General features: G+C 43.6%; 1 protein-coding gene across 1 annotated transcript in view; it reads left to right on the top strand.

The window, feature by feature from the left end:
* Window positions 1–21,552, top strand: part of CARMIL3 (capping protein regulator and myosin 1 linker 3) — a 1,019,681-nt gene that overhangs the window by 732,979 nt on the left and 265,150 nt on the right. The window contains exon 28 of the mRNA XM_078644900.1: window positions 15,228–15,315. Coding sequence (XP_078501026.1) covers window positions 15,228–15,315 — 88 coding nt within the window. The remainder of the gene's footprint in view (window positions 1–15,227; window positions 15,316–21,552) is intronic.

Here is a 21,552-nt window from a genome sequence, read left to right as displayed (position 1 = left end):
ACGGTGAAAGGACTCCTGGTATATAGACCTCCTGGTCCACATGCACGGTTTGTGTCTAGCCTTTTGGAAGGAATCATGGACTCAGCTCTACGGAATGACAAATTCCTATTGCTGGGGGACCTTAATATTCATCTGGAGAATTCCCTCAATAGGGGGGCTGTAGATTTGTGTCAGGAACTACAGTCACTGCAGTTAGGTCTGAATTCCTATGCCGCTACCCATCAGCATGGCCATCTACTGGATCCAGTATTCACTAATTGGGAGGGAGTTGAAGTGACCACTCCCATCCCTATCCCCTGGTCCGACCACTTCTTTGTTCCCTTTGTGGTAAAGATCCCAGAACCTAGAGCCCCCGAGCAACCTGTGCTAAACCACCCGTGACGCAAATGGGCAGGCTTCTCACAGATGAAGTTTAATGAAGCTCTGGTCCGAGGAGGGTCACCGGGGGGGTACCAACGTCAAAACGGCCTGCTTTAATCTAGAAAGACGCATAAGAGAAGCCCTAGACAGTGTAGCCCCGCTACGTCAGAATAAAATGCTGAATAGACCACAGAAATCTGCACCTTGGTACAATGACGATTTGCGCCTGGCTAGGACCGAATGTAAACGATTGGAGAGACAATGGAGGAAAGGCTTTCTTAGTCAGGCCAAGTTGGAATATCAAAAAAGCGGAGAAAGTACCATGGGCTTATCAGATGGGCCAAGGCCGCTTACTATGCAGAGAGAATTGGAGCAGCAGGAAACTCCACTAAGGAACTATTTAAGATCTATAAGGAGATTTCCTCACTAACAGCATCTGCTATTCCCACGGAAAGCTCAGTGGAATTTTGTGACCGTATCGCGGTCTTCTTCTCAGAGAAAGTGGAGAAAATATACTCTTCCTTTCCGGGAGCCAAAAAACCGGGTGCAGAGTTTGTGGAACCAATCGGAGGTGTTGGGGAAAATCAAAGGCTGGATAGTTTTATCACCCCTCCCCCCCCCCCGAGTCGCTCTGCAAAATCTGCAGTTCTATAAAGTCTGGCTCACCCAGGTATCCTGCTTCATCAAAATTGCTTGGGGAGAGTATGGCCATTCTTGAGCCTTATATTAGGCATCTTTTAGATGTATCATTTAGTATGTACTCGGTGCCCGATAACTGGAAAAAGGCTGTGGTTCTTCTACTTCAGAAGAAACCAAATATTAGCGCTGAGCAATTGGATGATATCTGCCCTATCTCACTGTTACCGTATCTGGCGAAAGAGGCAGAAAAGGCTGTAAATCTACAGCTCATGGCCCAAGTGGAAGAAGCCAATCTTCTCCACCCCACGCAATTTGGGTTTCGGTCACTTCACTCTACGGAGTCAGCTCTACTAATGGCCACGGAGGCCATTAGGCAGGGAGCAGATGAGGGGCAAACAATGGCTCTCATCCTTTTAGAACTGAGCACCGCCTTTGACACTGTAGCACATTACACCTTGCTGCAGTGTCTGAACAAGGGCGGTGTCTCAGGCGCGGCGCTAAAATGGATACAATCATTTCTGACGGAACGGAGCTTTCAGGTCAGGCAGGGCCACTACTCCAAAGCTATGAAACTGGATCAGGGTGTGCCTCAGGGCTCTGCCCTGAGCCCCGCCCTATTTAACCTATATGTATCTCCCGTGGCGAATATAGTGGAGGGTTTTGTAATCAGGATTGTGTCATATGCCGATGACACGCAGCTGGTTATCTCGCTATCGCGGGCACCGGGTCTGGCGGCATCCAACTTCAGAGCGTGCATGCAGGAGCTTGCCTCCTGGATGGCCAACAACTGCCTGAAGTTGAACGGTAGCAAGACAGAGGTGCTCGTGGTGGGGGGGGGGCCTGTCTGTGTGGTCATCGGCATGGTGGCCGTCCTGCTTAGGTCCAGCCCCTATGCCGTGCTCCCAGGCTAAGAACTTGGGCGTATGGGTGGACTCTGATCTCACCTTTGAACCTCATATCAGACGTGTGGTGGGAACTTGCTTTGGTGTCCTGAAAGGTCTACGCAAAACTATGGACCTCCTTCCGATAGAAGCCAGGAAGACGCTAGTGCATGCTCTTGTTACCTCACGTTTAGATTATAGTAATATACTGTATTTGGGTGCCACTGTCAAAAGTCTTAACTGGCTTCAGGTGATGCAAAATGCGGCAGCTCGGTTGGTCCTTAGGCAACTGAGAAGGGCTGCTTCCAAAAGGGCCTTGGATGCTCTGCACTGGTTCCCTGTCAGGAAGAGAATTGTGTTTAAGGCCCTTTGTACTTGCCACCGCATCACCCAAGGCATTGGTCCTAGGTACCTGCAGAATCTCATCAATGTCTACAGGCCCGTACAGCCCCTTAGATCTATGGGGACTGGCCTGCTGGTTGTCCCTAAAGTCAAGAGGGCCAGGATGGGTGGCAGATCCTTCCGGCTCTTGGGGGCCAGGAGTTGGAATAAACTCCCTCTCGAGCTTCCGTTGAAACCCTCTGAGACCAGGTTTAGAAGAGAGCTTAAAACATACGTGTTCCTTCATTGATAGGCCTAGGCGTCTTAGTCTGGCCATGGGGCTCTAGGATCTCTCACTTACTACAGCGCGGAGACCCGCCCGTGGGCGTAACCAGGCGATTTATAAGCTTCCTTATTATTATTAGTAGAACAGGCTATTCAGATGCTTGCTTCTCTAGTTTCAAATCTACAGCATATGTTGTAAGAATACTACAGCAGATTCCCACCATCAGAACCGGCTACCTCAATCCCTCAAACTCCGATTTCTAGGTCATCCATGATTGCAAGGTCCCCTCCCATAACTCCACCCCCTATAACCCCTCTACCCAGGTGGAGGAGCATCGCACTACTGACGAGGAAAGAGAAGAAGGAGAACTGAAAGAAGTGTCCCTTCCCAATGAATGGGATGATTACCAAATACAAACACCATCTCCAATAACCCCACCTCTGGTAGACTCACCAACAGAAGACATAGGAGTTTTCATACTCTAATAGAAAGAGCGGCAAAGAGATTTCAGCTCCTCATGATCACCAAACAATCTGTTTGTTTCCTATACGATTTTAAAGAGCAGACTAAGAGGCAAGTTTGTTCAATTCCCATAGTGGATTTCATATGGAAGGAAGGCCTGAAAGTAATGTGAATACCAGCTTCTCTTCCAGTGCTTTTCCCTAAGCTGGAAAAGAAATACAAGGCACTTGACAACTCTCAGGTCTGCCTCATCGGTCAGCCAAAGCTGGATTCTGTAATTTCCCAGGCAGCTCCTCCAGATAGAGACGGTAGATGTCTTGACCCCATTGGTAAAACATTTCTGGAACTATGGCAGCGACCACAGTTAGGGCAGCAAACTCACTCGCAATCTTAGGTAGATATGACCGCCAAACACAATGGAATTTCAACAGATTCCTCCACATTTTCCACCTCGGGCCCTCCGCCTTCCCATCTAACAGAACTGCTGTCTTGGATAAACATCATGTTGCACAAGGGAAGGATCAAAGTGGTACCAAGAGCGCCAAGAGGGACAGGATTTTATTCAAGATTTTTCCTCATAAGGAAAAAATCAGGAGAATGGCATCCCAACTTGGACCTTCGCCACCTAACAAGTTCCTAAAGAATCAAACATTTTGTATGTTGTCCCTTCAGGAAGTGTTACCACACCTGAATCAAGGAGATTAGATGACGACCTTGGATCTTCAAGATGCTGATTTCCATATCCCCATTCATCCCAAACACAGTAAATGTTTTTGCTTCAGAGTGGCCAAAACATTTTATCAGATCAGATTATCAGTTCGAAGTCTTGCTTGTTGGCCTTCGTTCAGTGCTTCAAGTGTTTACCAAGATATTAGTCCCAGTGCTGCTTATCTATGACAAGCAGGAATTCAAATATTCCCATACCTCGACAATTGCCTTATAAAAGCAACATCCTCATCAGTAGCAAACAGCCATACACAAGAGTGCCTATCTCTATTCGAGCCTATAGGGCTGTCCATCAACGTTCAAAAGTCTCAACTAATTCCCTCAAATGTCGGAAAATTTTTAGGAGCAACTATCGAACCCTGCATCGCCTTCGCATCCCAGGAGAGGCAGGAAAAGATATGCAGTCTGGCATCTCTTCTCCTCGTACAAAAGTCAATTTCAGTACAAAGGGACAAGTCGCTACTTGGAATGCTTTCTTCCTGCATTCCCCTCATTTCCAACTGCTGCTTGCGCATGAGGCCTCTACAGCAAGAACTGGACAGTCAGTAGTTACAGACCTCATGCTCCTTCGAGGATATCACCACAGATGATATATGCACTTCAATGGTGCACAAACGTCCCAAATGTATCCAGAGGCCACTCATTCTTGAACGACTTACTGGAAAATGTAATTACAACAAGCCTCCCTCGATGGTTGGGGAGCGCACCTGCAAGGTGTGACAGTCAAGGTTGAATGGGACATCCAACAACTCTCCCTACATATCAGCCTGTTGGAATTCAATGCTGTTTTCCTGGCTCTGAAGTCTTTCCTTTCAAAAATTTCAGGGGCATCGGTGCTATTCGAACAGACAATACTACAAGTATGCACTATCTAAACAAACAGTGTGGAACAAGATTGACTGCACTGTCTCTTCAATCTCAGCAAACATGGAATTGTGCAATTCAACACAATATGAACTTAACAGCGGAACACTTTCTAGGTGTATCCAATGTTCATGCAGATTCCCTGAGCAGGGCAAGCTCTTTCAGGCACGGGTGGGAACTCCACCGACCAAAGTTAAACCACCTCTTTCACTTGTGAGGCAAACAAAGTTTAAATCTGTTTGCGACCACCAAGTACCGCAAATGCCAGTACTTCACCAGTTGGCAACCCCAACAGGGATCGTGGTGGGAATACGTTTTTGATCAAATGGTCAGATATATGCCTACTACTTTCTTCCGGTTCTTTTCATCCTAAGGAACCTTGTTGGATCCTGCTCATAGCACCCAGGTGTCCTCGCCAGTTCTGGGTTACGGAACTCCTCCACCTCTCAGAGTGCATACCCATTCAGTATTATGACCAATACCGAACCTGTTGACGAAGAATCAGGGCCAGGTCCATCATCCAGACCCGACATCCCTTTGATTATCGGCTTGGCCCCTGAACACTATGTGTTTGCCGGTTTAGCCATCCCTTCGGATTGCTGAGAAGTCCTTGCTAATGCTAGAGCACAGTCAACTACTAAAACATACAAACTGAAATGGAAAAGATTTTGTCACTGGTGTTCAAACTCCAAGGTGCCACCAGAGCAAATACATCCGTACCTCCTTCATTTGGCAAGATCCGGTCTCTCTCATTCTTCCATAAAGGTCCACTTTGCCGCAGTATCCAGATTTCGACTACATAATCGTACACAATCACTTTGTTCTTCAAGAATCCTAAAATAATTTCTAAAGGGATTAATTTGGATGTTTCCACCAATAAAGCTGCCACCACTACCTTGGCATATCAACATTGTGCTAGCTCAAATGCTGAAAGGACCGTTTGAGCCCATTCTTAGGGCAGAGCGAAAGTATATCTTGTGGAAAACATCTCTTCTACTAGCGCTTGCATCTGCTAGACGAGTAAGCTAGATACAAGCTTTCACTATTAGGAAACCATTCCTTTAGTTCACAAAGGAGTGCATAACCCTTCGTACTAATCCAGCTTTCATCCCTAAAGTCCCGTCGGATTTCCATCTAAATGAGATGGTCATCTATAAAAATTCCCAAATCAGCAAACACTAGCAGAAAGATCCCTACATTCCCTTGATCTTAAAAGATGTATTAAATTATATTTGCAGAAGACTGTCAGCATACTCAAGGCAGACTAACTGTTTGTGGCATCTGATGAAACATGCCACCAAAGCGCAACCCTGGTGGGTGAGGGTTATTTAAAGAAAAGATTTTCTTTCCCAACACAAGGTTTTGAGAATGTGAATATCTGAAAAAAGTGACTCACTTTGGGTATAATATCTGTTTATATATACATACATACATATGTTGTGTATGTTTTTTACGAATGCCTTCCTGGCGTATCACTGCTTTCTATTCTGATTCAAGCATGTGAATCTATAAAAGATCCAATGCTGGAGAAGAAAATAAGTTACTTACCTGTAACTGTGGTTCTTCAGTATTGGTATCTTTCATAGATTCACATGCGACCCACCCTTCTCCCCATTGAGGCTCCCTTACTATTTTATACTCTCGAATTCTCACTTGTGCTAGAAAATCTGAAAGCCTAGAGCCTCTGTGGTGAGGGTTCTAAAGGGTGGTGTTGCCTGATTAGCTGGACTGTGGACATTTCCTAATGACTAGGACAAGCTATTTTATTTCTCCATTAACATCAGTGTTAAAGTCATTACTTACTGCTTTAAATGTACTGTGGGACTCCCACTTCGACAACGGGGAATTATTCAAGCATGTGAATCTATGAAAGATACCAATATTGGAGAACCACAGTTACAGGTAAGTAACTTATTTTCTTCACCACAGTTAGACAAGTCTCTCCTAGTTTGAAAAAGTTGATTATTTTTATTTGTGATTCGTGTAACACACAATAGAAGGCCAACACGTGCTTCATGACTAACCTGTCTCTTCATCAGGGCCAAATATTCTTCATTATATCTGTCATGTACCAGTCCATATGTATGGAACTAATTTCAAATCCAATAGGTAAATCTGTTGTTCTCCAAACCGCTAGTATTACAGTGACTTAGTACCATACAGCGTCTTCCCACAGCATCAGAAAATCATGATCTAATGCCCCATCCAAATGCCAATTTGTAATAGTTTCCTAAACCCATTTAATGAATCAGAAAACCTTTTCCAAATCCTTAGATGGGCTTTGTACATTTTAAAAAGGGTTTTAGCATTTGCAAACCCTCTGATTTACAGAATCAGAGAGTATGTGAATGCTAAAATCGTTAGTATATGAGGCACTTGTTCTCCTCTACTGCAGTGATGGGTGTTAGCTATTGAAGAGCGTTTATTAACAGAAAAGCAAAGATGTAGTTACGGATGTAATTTGATCATTTGCACCAAGATGTAGGAGTGTTGTTCCTGCAACTGCCGATGAAGGAATAAAGCTATTAAATTATTTTGTGAATGAATAAAATGAAATTTCAAAAATGTGACAGCTGCTCAATAAGTTGCCCCGGTACTGAGAAACTCTAAGAGAACAATTAAGACCTGTTAGAAAGATTGTATAAATAGCCAGTTTTTTAGATGTTCAATTCAGGTTGTCTTTATTCGATCTAAAATAATCAACATTAAAAGCTACAGTGAAAAAACAATACATATAAATTTGGCATGAGATTCAATCAGGATCCAATAATCTCCTGGCTCTGACTGCCCCAGAAAGGAAACAGATAATATGGTTGCAAATATACACATCAGGTGACTAATAAAGATAAAAAAATGGCCGGATTAAATTGTTTGAAATACCTTTTTCTTTTTTTAATCAAAGGTCAGAAAAATGTACTTCTTAAAGCGCTATACATGGGATAAAGCATAATAAAATGTTGAACTATTGTTGGATTCCCAGGCTGCTGCCCCCCAGGTAATGCAATCTGGGCTGGTGCAGGATTTTTGACAGATGTTCAAGCTACGTTGCTGGACTTACCTTTTGATGGGTCCTGCTTGTTGGGGGCTAAAGCGGATTCTGTGCTGCAGTGCTTTAAGGATAGCATATCTGCAGCAAGGCCCTTAGGCCTCCAGACCCAGCCCTGAAGCTTCGGGCAGTGCCGCAGGTTTTGTGGCTTTGTGAAACACATATCCTTTTGTGGCAGACAACAACTACAGCAGCAGGCAAATCTCTAGTACGGGTACTACACGGGAAAGGGCAGAGATCGTTTACGGGACTCTGCCCAACAGCAAGTCTCCTCCTCCTCCTCCACCTCCTACTCTTCCCCCTCTCCAACCATTGTTGCAGGGAAGCAGCTCTAGCTCCGACATCTCAGCGCATGTAGCTCCCTTAGGAGGACGGGTGGTCTATTTTCTACCTTATTGGAGGTCAGTTACTACGGATCTCTGGGTGTTAAATATAAAAGAAAATGGGTATGACCTACCCTTCCAGGAGTTTACCCCTACTTTACCTCCCCATCAGGGCCTTTGCTCGGAAGAGCATCTTCTGCTGTTCAGCAGGAAGTGATGTTATTACTTCAAAAGGGTGCAATCAAGATAGTTACAGAGCTGGAAAGGGGTCATTGGTGCTACTCCCAGAACTTCCTGATTCCCAAAAAGGATGGTCGTTCGCAGCCCATTCTCGACCTCCGGGATTTGAATTATGTTGAACCTGGCTCAGGTTCTCCTTGCGCTTGCTTGCTGTTCAACTTGGGGTTTTCGATAAATGTACCCAAATCTCACCTGGTGACCTTTCAGCATAACCTGTTTATAGGGGCAGTACTGGACACTACTGTGAGTCGTGCCTTCCTGCCTCCACAGAGAATTCAAGACATCCAGTCTATGATTCAAATTTTTCAGAATGGAGCAGTTGTTCCTGTCCTGAAGCTCTTCCAGCTGCTCGGTCTGTTTGCTTCCTGCATACTGTTGGTCAACCATGCACGCTGGCATATGAGGGCCCTCCAGTGGTGCCTTCGCAGGCAGTGGCTTCAACACAACAGATTTCTCGAGGAGGCGGTCAGAATCTCCAGAGACCCTGCAGCGGATCTTCTATGTTGGAGTTTTCCAGGCAACCTGTCCCAAGGGAAGCTGTTTCACCCTCCTTCTTCGGTGGCCACAGTGATAACAGATGCCTCCACTCTATGGTGGGGAGCTCATCTGGGTGATCTGCGGTCAAAGGTCTTTGGTCTCCAAAAGAAAGATTGTTGCACATCAAAGTTTTGGAATTGCAGGTGATGCATTTGACTCTCAAGGCCTTCCTTCCTTACCTTCGCGGTGTGTGTGGACCGTCTCAGTTTGCAGTATTCGGCCAATTACTAGTGGCATCTCCATCCGGAAGTAGTTCCTCGGGTTGTCAGGATGTGGGTGTTTCTATTTGCCATTCACGAGAACGCGCATTGCCCATCGTTCTGCAGTCTTGAGTATCCGATGCAGGGAGCGTTGGGGAATGCGTTTCAGTTAGATTGGGACTCGCAGCCTCTTTACACGTTTCCACCCATATCCTTGATTCCTTGCCTTCTGAGGAAGATTGACCAAGACCGGGCCCAAGTCATGTTGATCGCCCCTTATTGGCAGTAAAGGGTGTGGTACACAGACCTCCTTTACTTCTCATTGCACCCTCCGCTCCATCTCCCTCTCAGGGCAGACCTCCTTGCGCAATCGCTGGGGCAGTTTCTACACCCACTCCTCGAGAGCCTGCACCTTTATGCCTGGAGATTGAACGGGGCAACCTGATTCCTTTCGCTCTCTAAGTGGATGTGGTTATTTTGTTGGCCAGGAGACACTCCACAAATCTGTTTATTCTGGTATTCTGGTAGGTGGGCACAATTTGTGAAATGGTGTGGAGAAAAGTCTATTGACCCATTTAAAGCACATTTGTCTGATGTTCTGAGTGTTTTTGTCTTTCCTTGGCACAACAGGGTTGTGCAGTAGCTACTTATCTGCCTTGTCGGCTTTTCTCTGTTTACCAGATCAACCCTCTTTATTTAAGTCTCCCATTATTATGAGATTCATTGAGTCTCACTAATAGGTTTCCTCTCACTCCTTTTATTATGCCTCAGTGGGATTTGAATTTGGTTATCACATTTTTGATGGGTTCACCCTTTGAACCTCTGCATAGTTCTCCCTTAAGATTTCTAGCTTTTAAAACTATATTTTTAGTGGCAATCACATCTGCTAGGAGGGTGAGTGAGTTGCAAATCCTTAGTTCCAAGTCTCCATTTACATCTTTTCATGCGGATAAGATGGTTCTTAAGACCAGGGCTGCTTCCCTGCCTAAGGTGGTCACTCTTTTCCACTTGGGGCAGTCCATCACCTTACCTAATTTCTACCCACCCATTCTTAGGAGGAGTAGAGGAGGAGGAGAGACATCATCGCCTGGATCCCAAGAGGGTGGTGAGCTTCTACTTGGACAGAACCAATGACTTCAGGATGGATGATCAGCTCTTCGTAGGCTATGTGGGCTAGATGAAGGGCAAAGCTTTCCACAAAAGAACGCTGTCATTGTGGATAATCCTGTGCATCAAGATCTGCTATGCCTTGGCCAAGAGGGAGCCTCCTGAAAGTATTTGTGCTCATTCTACCAGGGCTAAATTTTCTTCTACGGCTTTGGCTAGAGGTGTCACTGTGGTTGACATCTGCAAAGCGGCAACTTTGGCCTCCCTCCACACTTTTGCAAAGCACTGTTGTTTGGATTCGGAAGTAAGGAGGGACGGCCATTTTGCTCCTTCTGTGTTGCAGGATTTCTTGGTATAGGCAGGCAGATACCCTCCTCGGAGGGTGTGCCTGCTTGGGAATTCAATTCAAAAGGTGAGGAATCCACAGGCAGATGTATCCATCAGAAGAACAAGTTACTTACCTTCAGTAAGGTTTTTTTTGGTGGATACAGATCTGCCAGTGGATACCTCACTGGTCCACCTGCCTCCCCGTTGCCTGTCTGCTATACCGAAAAGTAATGAATGTTTAGTTTATGTGATTTATTGCTGGACTCATGAGATAGTTGGCATTGGGAAATGTCTAAGATGAAGAATTTCCAGGTTTGGTTGTGTTTGTATACTGTGAAAATGTTGTCAGTTCACCCATTCGCCTCGAAGGCATGAAACAAAAAAATGGGTGGAACTGATGTCAGCATGCCGACATGGTCTTCTTATGGCTCTGATGACATCACTCTTAGTCACGTGTGGAGCCGTTTCATTGTGATGTCCTCGTCGATGTGGGAGAGCTGAGGAGGAATGTTTCTGTAGAATGCTGTGCGTTGGGATAATTCAAAAGATGAGGAATCCACATGCAGATACTGTATCCACCAGAAAAAGTGTTACCAAAGGTAAGTAACTTGTTCATCAGGTGCAAAGGGAGCCCTTTTCAGCACTTTCTTGACTGCCCTCTTCCAGGCCCCACATACCTGTCTGACCATGTACAGCAAGGTAACCGGTGCTCTTGACCCATCATCAATAACTCAGGGAAAGGAACCCCAGTGCAGGTACTCCTCAGCAGTCTGCACTCCCAGTTCTCATTGTTGTCCAACCACTGGACCGAGTGTTGCAACTGCGCTGCAAGGTAATAGCTCTAGGCAAGGCAACTCCAGACCTCACCTTCACTAGGGGCGCTTGAGAGTGGGCAAACTAACTTTTTCTCCCATTGACCCTTAACAGTTCCACTATCAGCTTATCTAAATGCAGATACAATTTCCTACAGATTTCAAATAGGGTTTCTTGGAAAATATACAGACACCTGGGTAATATTATCATCTTCTCCAGTGCCAGCTTCCCCATCGTAGAGAAGTGAAGGATATTCCAGAATTTTACTGTAGGCCTCAATCCATTTATCACCACGCCTATATTTTTGTGGCCTCAAACTCCCCAGCCTCATGCATAATTGTTATCCCCAGATATCTGACCATCTCGGTCTCCCATGGGAGATCTAGATGAGGCAAGTCGGGCACCTGCTTACCCGGCAATTCCGATTTAGAGCGATAACCCGGTATTTCGCCAAACTCAGTGAGGTCCTCCAACATAATAGAGAATAAATAGGTCAGGCTGCGCAAGTATGCTAAAGCGTTGTCCGCATATAGTGAAACCACATGGGTGGCCTCCCCAATCCGTATCCCCCATCCCTGCAACACATCACATAATCGGCATATCAAATCGAAGAGCAGGGGCGGTGGGGCAGCCCAGCCATGCCTTTCTGCTCAGTGCAAAGTGCCACAACACCATGCCTCCCACCCGTCCTTTGCCAAGGGGGCAACATATAACACTGCACCCATTTAATATAGGTCCGTTCGATGCCAACTTTCTGCAATACCTCCAAGAGAAACTCCCACGACAAGGAATCGAAAGCTTGTTCAAAGTCCACCAAGGTCGTCCTCCAAGATCGGGAAATGCATTACGAGGGACAATCCCCTCAAATTACAAAGGGTATTTCAGGAGAAACCGTTATTGTTCTTCTTTAAACAGTTGGGGAAGGTACTCCAGCAATCGTGTGGGCAAAATCTTACTGAGAATTTACATATCAACTTGAGCATCAACAGAGAGCGGTAGGAGGGCACCAGCGTGGCATCCCTGTCAGGGTTAGGGACCATAAGTGTAACAGCCTCCCTCATAGCGGCAGAGAGCACCCCCTTTCCATATGCTTCATTATGTCCTTCCAATAATCGATCAGCCATCCCCCATCCACCTTGCATTGATAAAATTCAGCTGGTAAGCCATCTCCTCCGGGTGCCCTGGTTGTCTTGAATGCCCCTATTGGTGCCATAATCTCTTACTTAGTGACAGGAGTGTCCAAACCGAATTTATTACATTCTTGCATGATATTTTCAAGCTCTTCTGGGTACCAAGGACTGGCAGGTTGAATTGCATTAGGCCTAAATGGCTGTTTAGGGACGACTTGGTCCAAGGCTTAACAAGTTGCTACATTTGCAAGCAATAGTACTAATATTAGTAGGATTTACCTCCTAAAGGTAAAGTCAGAATGACTTGTTTCATTTTGTGCCAATATTGACTAAAAGGTTGCAGGCTATGGAAAGAAGTGTGTGGCTGTGAAGGAAAACAGAAAATGGGACAAAACTATGGACAGAATTGGTGGGTCTAGAGAATGTCCAGGCCTTTGTGAGAGTTATGAGTAGGGAGATTAAGGCCAATAGTTTTTAAGGATTCAAATGAGATTTTGAGAGTGCGAGTCAGTGAGATTATCAAGGTGCAAGTTGAAATTACCAATATTTATACAGGGTGCCGATTTAACAACAAAAGAAGAGGCAAGTGAGCAGAGAATATTGCAAGTGTCTTTCTGTGGACTGAGAAAGGGGGCAATGAATATACAAGTATATCCTGCGATCGGAAAATGCAGGACAGAGTGGCAGTGGGAAAGAGAGTCCTTCAAATCCATGTGTACTCATACACTTTACAAGAAAATATAGAACAATACAACTTTGGGAGACCGCTCCTCCAGGTTTAGGGCGTCTCTTGTACCTGCATATGTGATATTTGGAGGGGATTGCAGCCTCAATATCAGTGCTAGAGAATCCCCTTAGCTAGGTTTTGGTAAGAAACAATAAATAAATTGTGTGTGTTTCATTTCATATTTTGTATCTATGTTTTGATAAGGAATTGTATATTTAATAAATAACTGTAGAGTGTGACTGTTTTAGGATTAAGAGATTCTCTGAGGTTGGGTAGGACACAAGGAGTATTGTGATGAGGTGTGAGGCCTTTGTGCTTAAAAAATGTAATTTTACTTTACGTGTACTACAAGAGACCAAGCATTTATTAGAACTGATGGCAGGATTGATATAGTTGCAGTGCCTACTGTAAGGTTGTAGGGAGGTGAGTGTCTCCACTTTGTACGACAAAAGATGGGATTTGATGAAGGTTTGTGTAGCAACTGCGGCCCTGGGTGCTGTTCGGACACAGACAGGCACAGATGGCTTGCCCTTGGTGTGCCTTTTGTGTGCAAGCTGTGCGTCTACTGGGTGCGTCCACTGCACAGACACGCTACATTGCTGAACATAAAGCCCGCCATGCTTTGACAGAAATGGCGTGTTTGTGTTGAACAAAAACACTAGTGAGAAAATGAAATCACCAAAGTGGTGCCTAGCCGCTGTTATCACAGAATGAATGCTCCCCTTCAATAGTGACATATTAGAAAATGCAAATTAACTCCGTTACGAGTGATAAAATACAGCACATAAATAAATTAAAGCGCCACCAGCAGTACAAGTGAGAGAACACTCACCATATAGGCTGCAGCAGTCATAAACAATCTGTGTTGACTACCTCTTACTATTATAAAAATGTAAGGATATACCCTCAAATCCAGTCAGGGACAGGGTGCATACTTAGAAAAAATCCACAAAAGTCCCTCAAACAAGCTACGTCTCGGAGAATCACTGATACACTACTCCTGCCTGCCACAGTAACACTATGGGAGGTAAGGGGCTACTTAAGTTCAAGACACAATGTTCTATTCAAAACCAGTAACTCAACAGTCCCCTTTGGGTCAAAAGTAAAAACAAAAGCTACAATGAAAGAAACAATGAAAGAAACGTCATAAGAGCTCTGATTATACGATACACAATGGAAATGTGAATTAAAAATTATGACAATTTATTCATAAAAACAAGGTATAGCAATATACATTTAAAATTACACAGGTATACAATTAATACAAAAAAAACATAAAAATTAAACGCAGCGTTTCGGTGCTTATATTGACGATAATTCACCTTCATCAGGACGGTTTTTTCTCTAGTTCAGAAGAACTAGTATAAGTATTTCAAGGACGAACAGTTGTTTAATCAATTGCGCTGTGGTTGATTCCCGATGTGGGTCAATGTTTGTAATCCCTTTATGAGTAAATGATCTTGGATATTCTGGAAACGGTATTAGTGGAATTCTCCTCCCTGCTGGATATATAGCCAAGGAGATTTGCAATCTAACACTTAAAAGTTCTCAAACTCGTGCTTTAAGTTTCCTTAGGAAGTTGAAGACCTGGTGAGCATCCAAGGTTCAACACCTGTATTTCATTAAAATAGGGGACCCGATTGTATTCCAGCTCTTGGATCGTAGGATATGTCCTCCCTGCGGTCTGGCATCCCCACGCTTCCAGAAAAACCATCCTGATGAAGGTGTAATATCGTCAATATAAGCACCGAAACGCTGCGTCAACTTTTTATGGTTTTTATGTATTAATTGTATACCTGTGTAATTTTAAATGTATATTGCTATACCTTGTTTTTATGAATAAATTGTCATAATTTCTAATTCACATTTCCATTGTGTATCGTGTAATCAGAGCTCTTATGACGTTTATTTCATTGTTTCTTTCATTGTATGCTTTTGTTTTTACTTTTGACCCAAAGGGGACTGTTGAGTTACTGGTTTTGAATAGAACACTGTACTAAAGTAGCCCCTTACCTCCCATAGTGTTACTGTGGCAGGCAGGAGTAGTGTATCAGTGATTCTCCGAGACGTAGCTTGTTTGAGGGACTTTTGTGGATTTTTTCTAAGACTACCTCTTACTGACATTGGGTCAGCATGACTGGATGTCTCAGTATGACTGGAGGATAGTATTAAAATACAAAAAGAAATGTTCCTTCATGTGGATAATCACTAAACTGGATGTGTCTTTCCCTTTTGCAGTGAGGTAAAACTTTCTGTCGTCACCTATTTGACAAATTCCATAGTGGACGAAGTTCTCCAAGAACTGTATCACTCTCACAAAAAGCTGGTAACTTTTTTTTTCATTCCTTCTATGTATAATATTGCTATTTGCATATTTCTAATTAGCAATGCAGTTTATGGTAGTACATTACACTTTTGTAAGGGGCTCACTCATAAGATGTTCTCCTAAAGGAAGGCCACTGATTGCATGGATATTATGGTTGAATGTTATCCCTTCTCCAGACCGGATCACTCCTGGGAAACATGCCAATATTTGAATGAGGTTGGCACCTCAACTACCTTATCATCCATAGAGATGGTATCTTAGGCAGAGCAAAGAGTAACTCAGCATAGAAACTGAAGTTTATTTTTTCCAGCATTAGATCTTTGATAAATTCACATACATTAATCATTCCCCGTCATCAGTGTGAGAAGCTGTTGTGTCCTTCAATAGCAGTCAGTAAAAAACATATTATTCTTCGATAAAAAATTTAATTCAACCATGTTCATTTAGTAACACAGTCACCACATTAGAAGCTATCCAAACTCTAGCAAAAAATATGAAGGAGCTCAGTACTCTATTCCCTAGAAACCACTATACCTCAGATTGCTATTGCTCGTCATGTGTATAGGGATTCTGCATGAGTTCTGATCTGTTTCCCTCACATTTCCAAGTTCATCAATCAACTTTGATTCCTCGACTTCTCTGGGCTGGGTTCTCTCCCCTTTGGCAACTATCTCCCAAGAATGTTTGTCTCTGATGATTTCTGGGCAAGGAAAAGTGATTCGTCGTTATCAAAGAAAGTTCTCTACAGGCCTGTTGTAAAAAGCACATTCATGCAGAAGATCTGCATGATAAATGCATTTATTCCCTAAAACACCTCACATCTTGGTGTCTGCAGAAGATGTTTCATCAATGAAACCACAAACAATGCATCCTGACAATACCGTTAAAGTCCCGCAGTGACCTCCAGATTTTTTCCCTGCAAGTAAGCACTTCTCTGTCAGTTTCAGTCAGAAATCCTTTTACTTTTACAGAAAGGGGCTGTTGAGCCATATAGCAAATCCCAGGGGAACAGAGACTTCTACTCAATATTCTTTCTTGACAGGAAAAACAGATGTTTGGCGTCCTGTTTTACACCTATGTGAACTCAGCAAACTTCAAAAACAATCCTTCTAGTTGCTGTACCAATTTTGTGTCTTCCTGTTAGGATGTACAACACCTTCATGTGTCTTTACAAAGTGCATGGCTCCAGTGGTGGCATTCTGCAGCTTTTTAGGACTCCAGATACAACCTTCCCTCAGCAATTGGCTCATCAAAGTTGATCTATTTCTGAAGCAGAGGCCTCTACCGAAGCTTGCCTGAGCTATTTTGCTTTAAATTAATCAATTACAATACAGTTTTTGGTAGCCTTTTTTGACTCGAAATCAGGAACGGTGACCATATCCAAGGACTGAACATGGCACATGAAGACTGTTTCTCAATATTTCCAGAGGCTCCAGACTACTTCATTTCATTAGTACAATTCATTACTGGAATTATCATCATCTTGCATTCCACTCATTCCACATTGTCAGTTAGGCATGCCCATTGAAGCAATTGGGCTACTAATGAACCTTTTTTTAATCTCACTTTCTGGGCAGATTAATTGATACTATCTGATATTGTAGGACACCAGAGGCTCCCACAAGGAGTGAACTAAGCATATGAACGTATTTAAGATGCCAGTGCTTGAGAACTGTATTTACAGGTAACTTGTTCCTTATGCAGCAGAGGATCTTTGATGAGCTAAAGATTGCTATTATTCTTCAGTCCATGGCCAGGGAGGTTCACAATAAAATCTTTTCCTTTAGCCCATCAGAGAACATGAGTTCAGTCAACCGTGTATTTGACAATCCTTTTCCCTTTATTGCTTCCTGTCCAGAATGCTTAAAGGACAACAGCCATTTTCTATCTCAGCCTTTATAGTTTAGACGCGGGGCCATACTATAAAGAACAAAAGAAAAAAATCCTGGGGCATTAATACAATGGTGAAACATGGGGCGCCGTATCACCATTTGCATACCTTTTTGTATACCTTCAAATGGTACATTAAGCTGCAGTTTTTTTTTTCTTGTTTTTTTTTTTAGAGTTTTATATAGCGCGAACTTGAACCGAACCGAATCAGTTATCAGAGCGCTTTACATGATAGTTCATGATATTGTAAATTTAGCAAACTGATCCACATGTTGCCTCAGTATGGTTGGTTCTAAATTCACAAATTATCCCAGGGTTCTCATTAGGATCAGGCACAGAGGCCTACAATGTGCCACTTGAGAAATGAGGAAGCATAATATGAAGATTCGTAGTTAATACCATTAGTAATGTCAGTGTATACTGCATGCCCCACTACGCCCCCTCGCGGTGGGATGCCTGGCTTTCACCTTGTGGATACCCTGCCGGGGTTATCTCACAGGGGAATACCAGGACGGGTTCCCTAAGCAAGCGCCGTGAGACCCCTTTGCGGGGGTGATACGTGCGCTATATAAGTAACCACGTTTACGTTTTTACGTTTATGTATGTATATGTAAATGTATACTTTAGCACCCGCTCATCCCGCCAGGAAAGATGCCAAATAGGGTGCAGGAAGAGCCACAAATAAAATGAATATCTAAATTACAGAGAGGTGTGGGGAGCAGATTCTTAGCAACAACTGTGGTGGCTCAGGGAGAGGGTTTGGCTCCGCAGATAGGAAAGGAGACTGAATAGGAGTGATATTGTGACAGGATTAAAAAGCTGGGAGTTTAATTACAGTTTGTAAAATGTACAATTCAGAGGAAATAGCGCTAAATAACGATGCAACATTACAACTCTCAATAGAAAAACAACACTATTTTTTTTCTTTGTGGAAACACTGCTACCTAAATTAATTAGTGAGCAAATATCTCTCATAAAAATGTGATACACAACATACTTATGGATAGCCTGAAAGACTTCCTGAAAGAATCTGTGGTAGAGAGGGAAGACAGTTAGCCAGAAGGCCTATGTATGAAAAGCAATGCTTGGAGGGAATAAATAGAGCTTCCTAAGAGAAAAACAAGCATTGGCTATGTCAATAGGTCTGGCTTATAAATGAAAGTGTCTTGTATCACAAAAAGTGTTTAGGCACTCCATAGGTCATCATACATGCATTCTGGCACTATTCTTTGCATTCATCGATCCACTGCCTCATTCATGCATTCACCCTTTGACACAATGGCAATAAAGCACACACAAATTCAACTACATTTGAACCATAAATTTAAAAAATACAAGTAGAAAAAAGTAAATATGCTGTTGTCTAAACATGCCAGGTATATGCTTGCAATAAAAAAACTAAACATAGCAGTGTGTGCCTTGCTGAGCTATTCTGAATAGTCTGTCATTGTTTTAAAGTTCCAGCTTGGTTACCCTATTTAGAACCAATGTGTTGGCCATCTTGGAATGTTGAAACAATGATACGCAATGGACTGCAGCATTCAATCACGGTCTTCTTGTTTAGAGAAAGAAAGTGGCCATGTGAGCAGCAAACAAGTGACCCATTTGTACTGCTTTAAGAGTTGCAGTATAATTTAAAAGAAAAGTAAAATAAAAAGAGGAGCAGCAAAGAAATCAAAGGGGGGCTGGGCTATTAAAGAAGAAAACTGAAGGACTGGCCAACCACCCCGACATTGAAGCACACCCTTTTTCAGGTGAATGTACACAATTAATCAGAAAATGCTGTCATTCACAGAGCAAGAGAGCCAATGACTGATGTGAACAGAACCGTTACCCCATTCAATATGCTGTCATGGATGGGTGAAGACTGTAAATGACACTCAGACAGAGAAATAGCAGAACAAAGCTGACCCAAAGGGCAGCTACGAACCTATATAGATATATATACGGCGGTTGCCACTGTGTAGTTACAGTTAGGACCTAGTTACCATAGGAAGAAAGTGTTTTGGTTTGGAACTAACTTTGGCACCATTTAACAAATCTTTAGAAATGTTCCCAAAGAAATCCATTCAATTAGCCCAGGTCCTTCCTTGAAAGACTTATCTGATTCCACCATGGTAATATATTTGGATTTCCATTTCACTGCTTTTCCTATTCATTTGGATTATATTTGTTGCAGTTTTCTTTTTGCTCTTAACTGGACGTTATCTCCTAGAAGACTCTGTTGTTGAACTGATAGCTGAGGTGCTGAAGCCTCATTCTTCTTCACATGAACATTTCTGCATTTCCTGTACCTGATGGAATTGTTTGGGATAAGGTCCCTTTGATATGTTTGGTTCTAGTTAAACATTATAGATCCCTTATGTATTTAAAGTATCTATTGATGATATCATCACTCCTGGTAGTATTTCTAGTAGGACTTCTTCAAGGGATTCTCCTTTGACATATTTTTCATTTCGACTTCTATCGGATAAGGTAACAACACTGGATCTGATCCGATAGTTTTAAAAAGCTTTTGACTCAATCTTTGGTGTTAGTCTGAATCCTGTTGGTGTGCCTTCGGACTCCGTGTATCCATGGAGTTTTGGGGACCAGGGCGGTAATAAAAAGGCATGCTTCGATCTGATCAGCTAGTTTTTCCACAGATGTCCAGCATTCTTTGATGGATATACCATTTGATGGCTCAAAGTTGTTTGGAAAGAAGACAGATACTGCCCTTGAGAGATTTCAAGAGAGCATAGCGACTGCTTGTTCTTTAGAACGGGCAACTCCAGTGTGCCAGTTGTCACAACTGTGACCCTGATGCCTCATGATCAACCAGTTGGGGGTCATATCACCTTAACCTTCCATCTTGGAGGAGCATAACTTCAGATCAATGGGTGCTCTAGATCGTTTCACAAGCTTACTCCCTACCTTTTCACATGTTTCCTCTGGACATACCACCACCACCACCACCACCACCACAATTTCCTTCAGTGGACCACTTGTCTATTCTTCGGGCAGAAGTTCAGGCTTTGTTGGAGAAAGGGCTACTAGAGAGAGTGCCTCTTTCAGAAGTACTGGGTCTTAATCCCATTATTTTTTAATCCCTAAAAAAGATGGGGTCTTCGCCCCATCTTAGAACTTCAACCACTGAACTTCTTTTTGAGGAAGAACAAGTTCAAAATGCTCACAGTGGCCCAAGCCCTATCTGCCCTGGATCCTTGAAACTGGATGGTAGCGTTGAATCTGCTGTATGCATATTTCCACATGCCCATTCTGCAATCTCACAGACATCATTGCATTTTCAAGTGGGACAGGAGAATTTTCAATTCTACGCACTTCCTTTTGGGCTGATCAGTGCACCTCGGGTGTTCACAAAGTTGATGGAAGTGGTTGCAGCCCATCTGCTGAGGATAGGAATACCAGTCTTCCCGCCCTTTGACATCTGGCTGCTAAAGGCGGACTCACCTCTGGCCGCAGCGAACAATCTCCAGACGACGGCGGACTTATTCATGTCTTTGGGTTTTACCATCATTTTGCCGAAGTCACACCAGACTCTTTCAGAAAGACTCCCTTTTATTTGCGCTAAACTGGACATGGTGTTGTTTCAGGCTATACCTCAGCCTTGTCAAGTCCAGGATATTTGGGATATGATCCCAATGGTTGAGCCTGCAGCATGGATCTCGATGAGAGTAACTCTGAGGCTTCTGGGTCTCTTAGCCTCCTGCATCCTGCTTGTACACCAAACCAGGTGGCACCTGTGAGCTCTGCAGTGGAATTTCAGGTCTCAGTGGGCTCAACAACAAGTAAGTCTGTCAGATTCCATCCAGGTTTCGGAGGAGACAGCAAAAGACCTGCAGTGGTGCCTACTAGATTGCAATAGGATTAGCAGCCGACCTCTTTCATTGCCCCACCCAGACGTGACCATAGTGACACATGCGTCTTTAATGGGTTGGGAAAGTTTTCTGGGGGACATGGACATCAGAGGACTTTGGCCTCTGGTGGTAGCTCATCTTCACATAAATTTGTTGGAGCTTCGGCTAGCCGATTGGTCTCAAAGCTTTTCTTCCAAAGATCAAAGGACCAGGAGTTCAGATACTCATGGACAGTACGACTGTTATGTGGTATCACAACAAACAGTGAAGAGTGGGGTTATGGGTACAGTGTATATTGTCCATGGAAGTGACTGAGTGATCAGGGCATATCTCTGATTGTCCAACGCCTGGTGGGATCTTTAAACATCAAAACGGACAAACTCAGCGGGAGATACTAGCGGTTCACCAATGCCATCTGTGCTCGGAAGTGGTAAGGGGTGTTTTCCAGTGATGGGGAGAACCCTGGCTTGATCTATTCGCCACTACAGAG

This window comes from Lissotriton helveticus, chromosome 5_1, assembly GCF_964261635.1.
Source record: "Lissotriton helveticus chromosome 5_1, aLisHel1.1, whole genome shotgun sequence".
NCBI classification, from domain to species: domain Eukaryota; kingdom Metazoa; phylum Chordata; class Amphibia; order Caudata; family Salamandridae; genus Lissotriton; species Lissotriton helveticus.
This window is presented reverse-complemented; position numbering and strand designations above follow the sequence as displayed.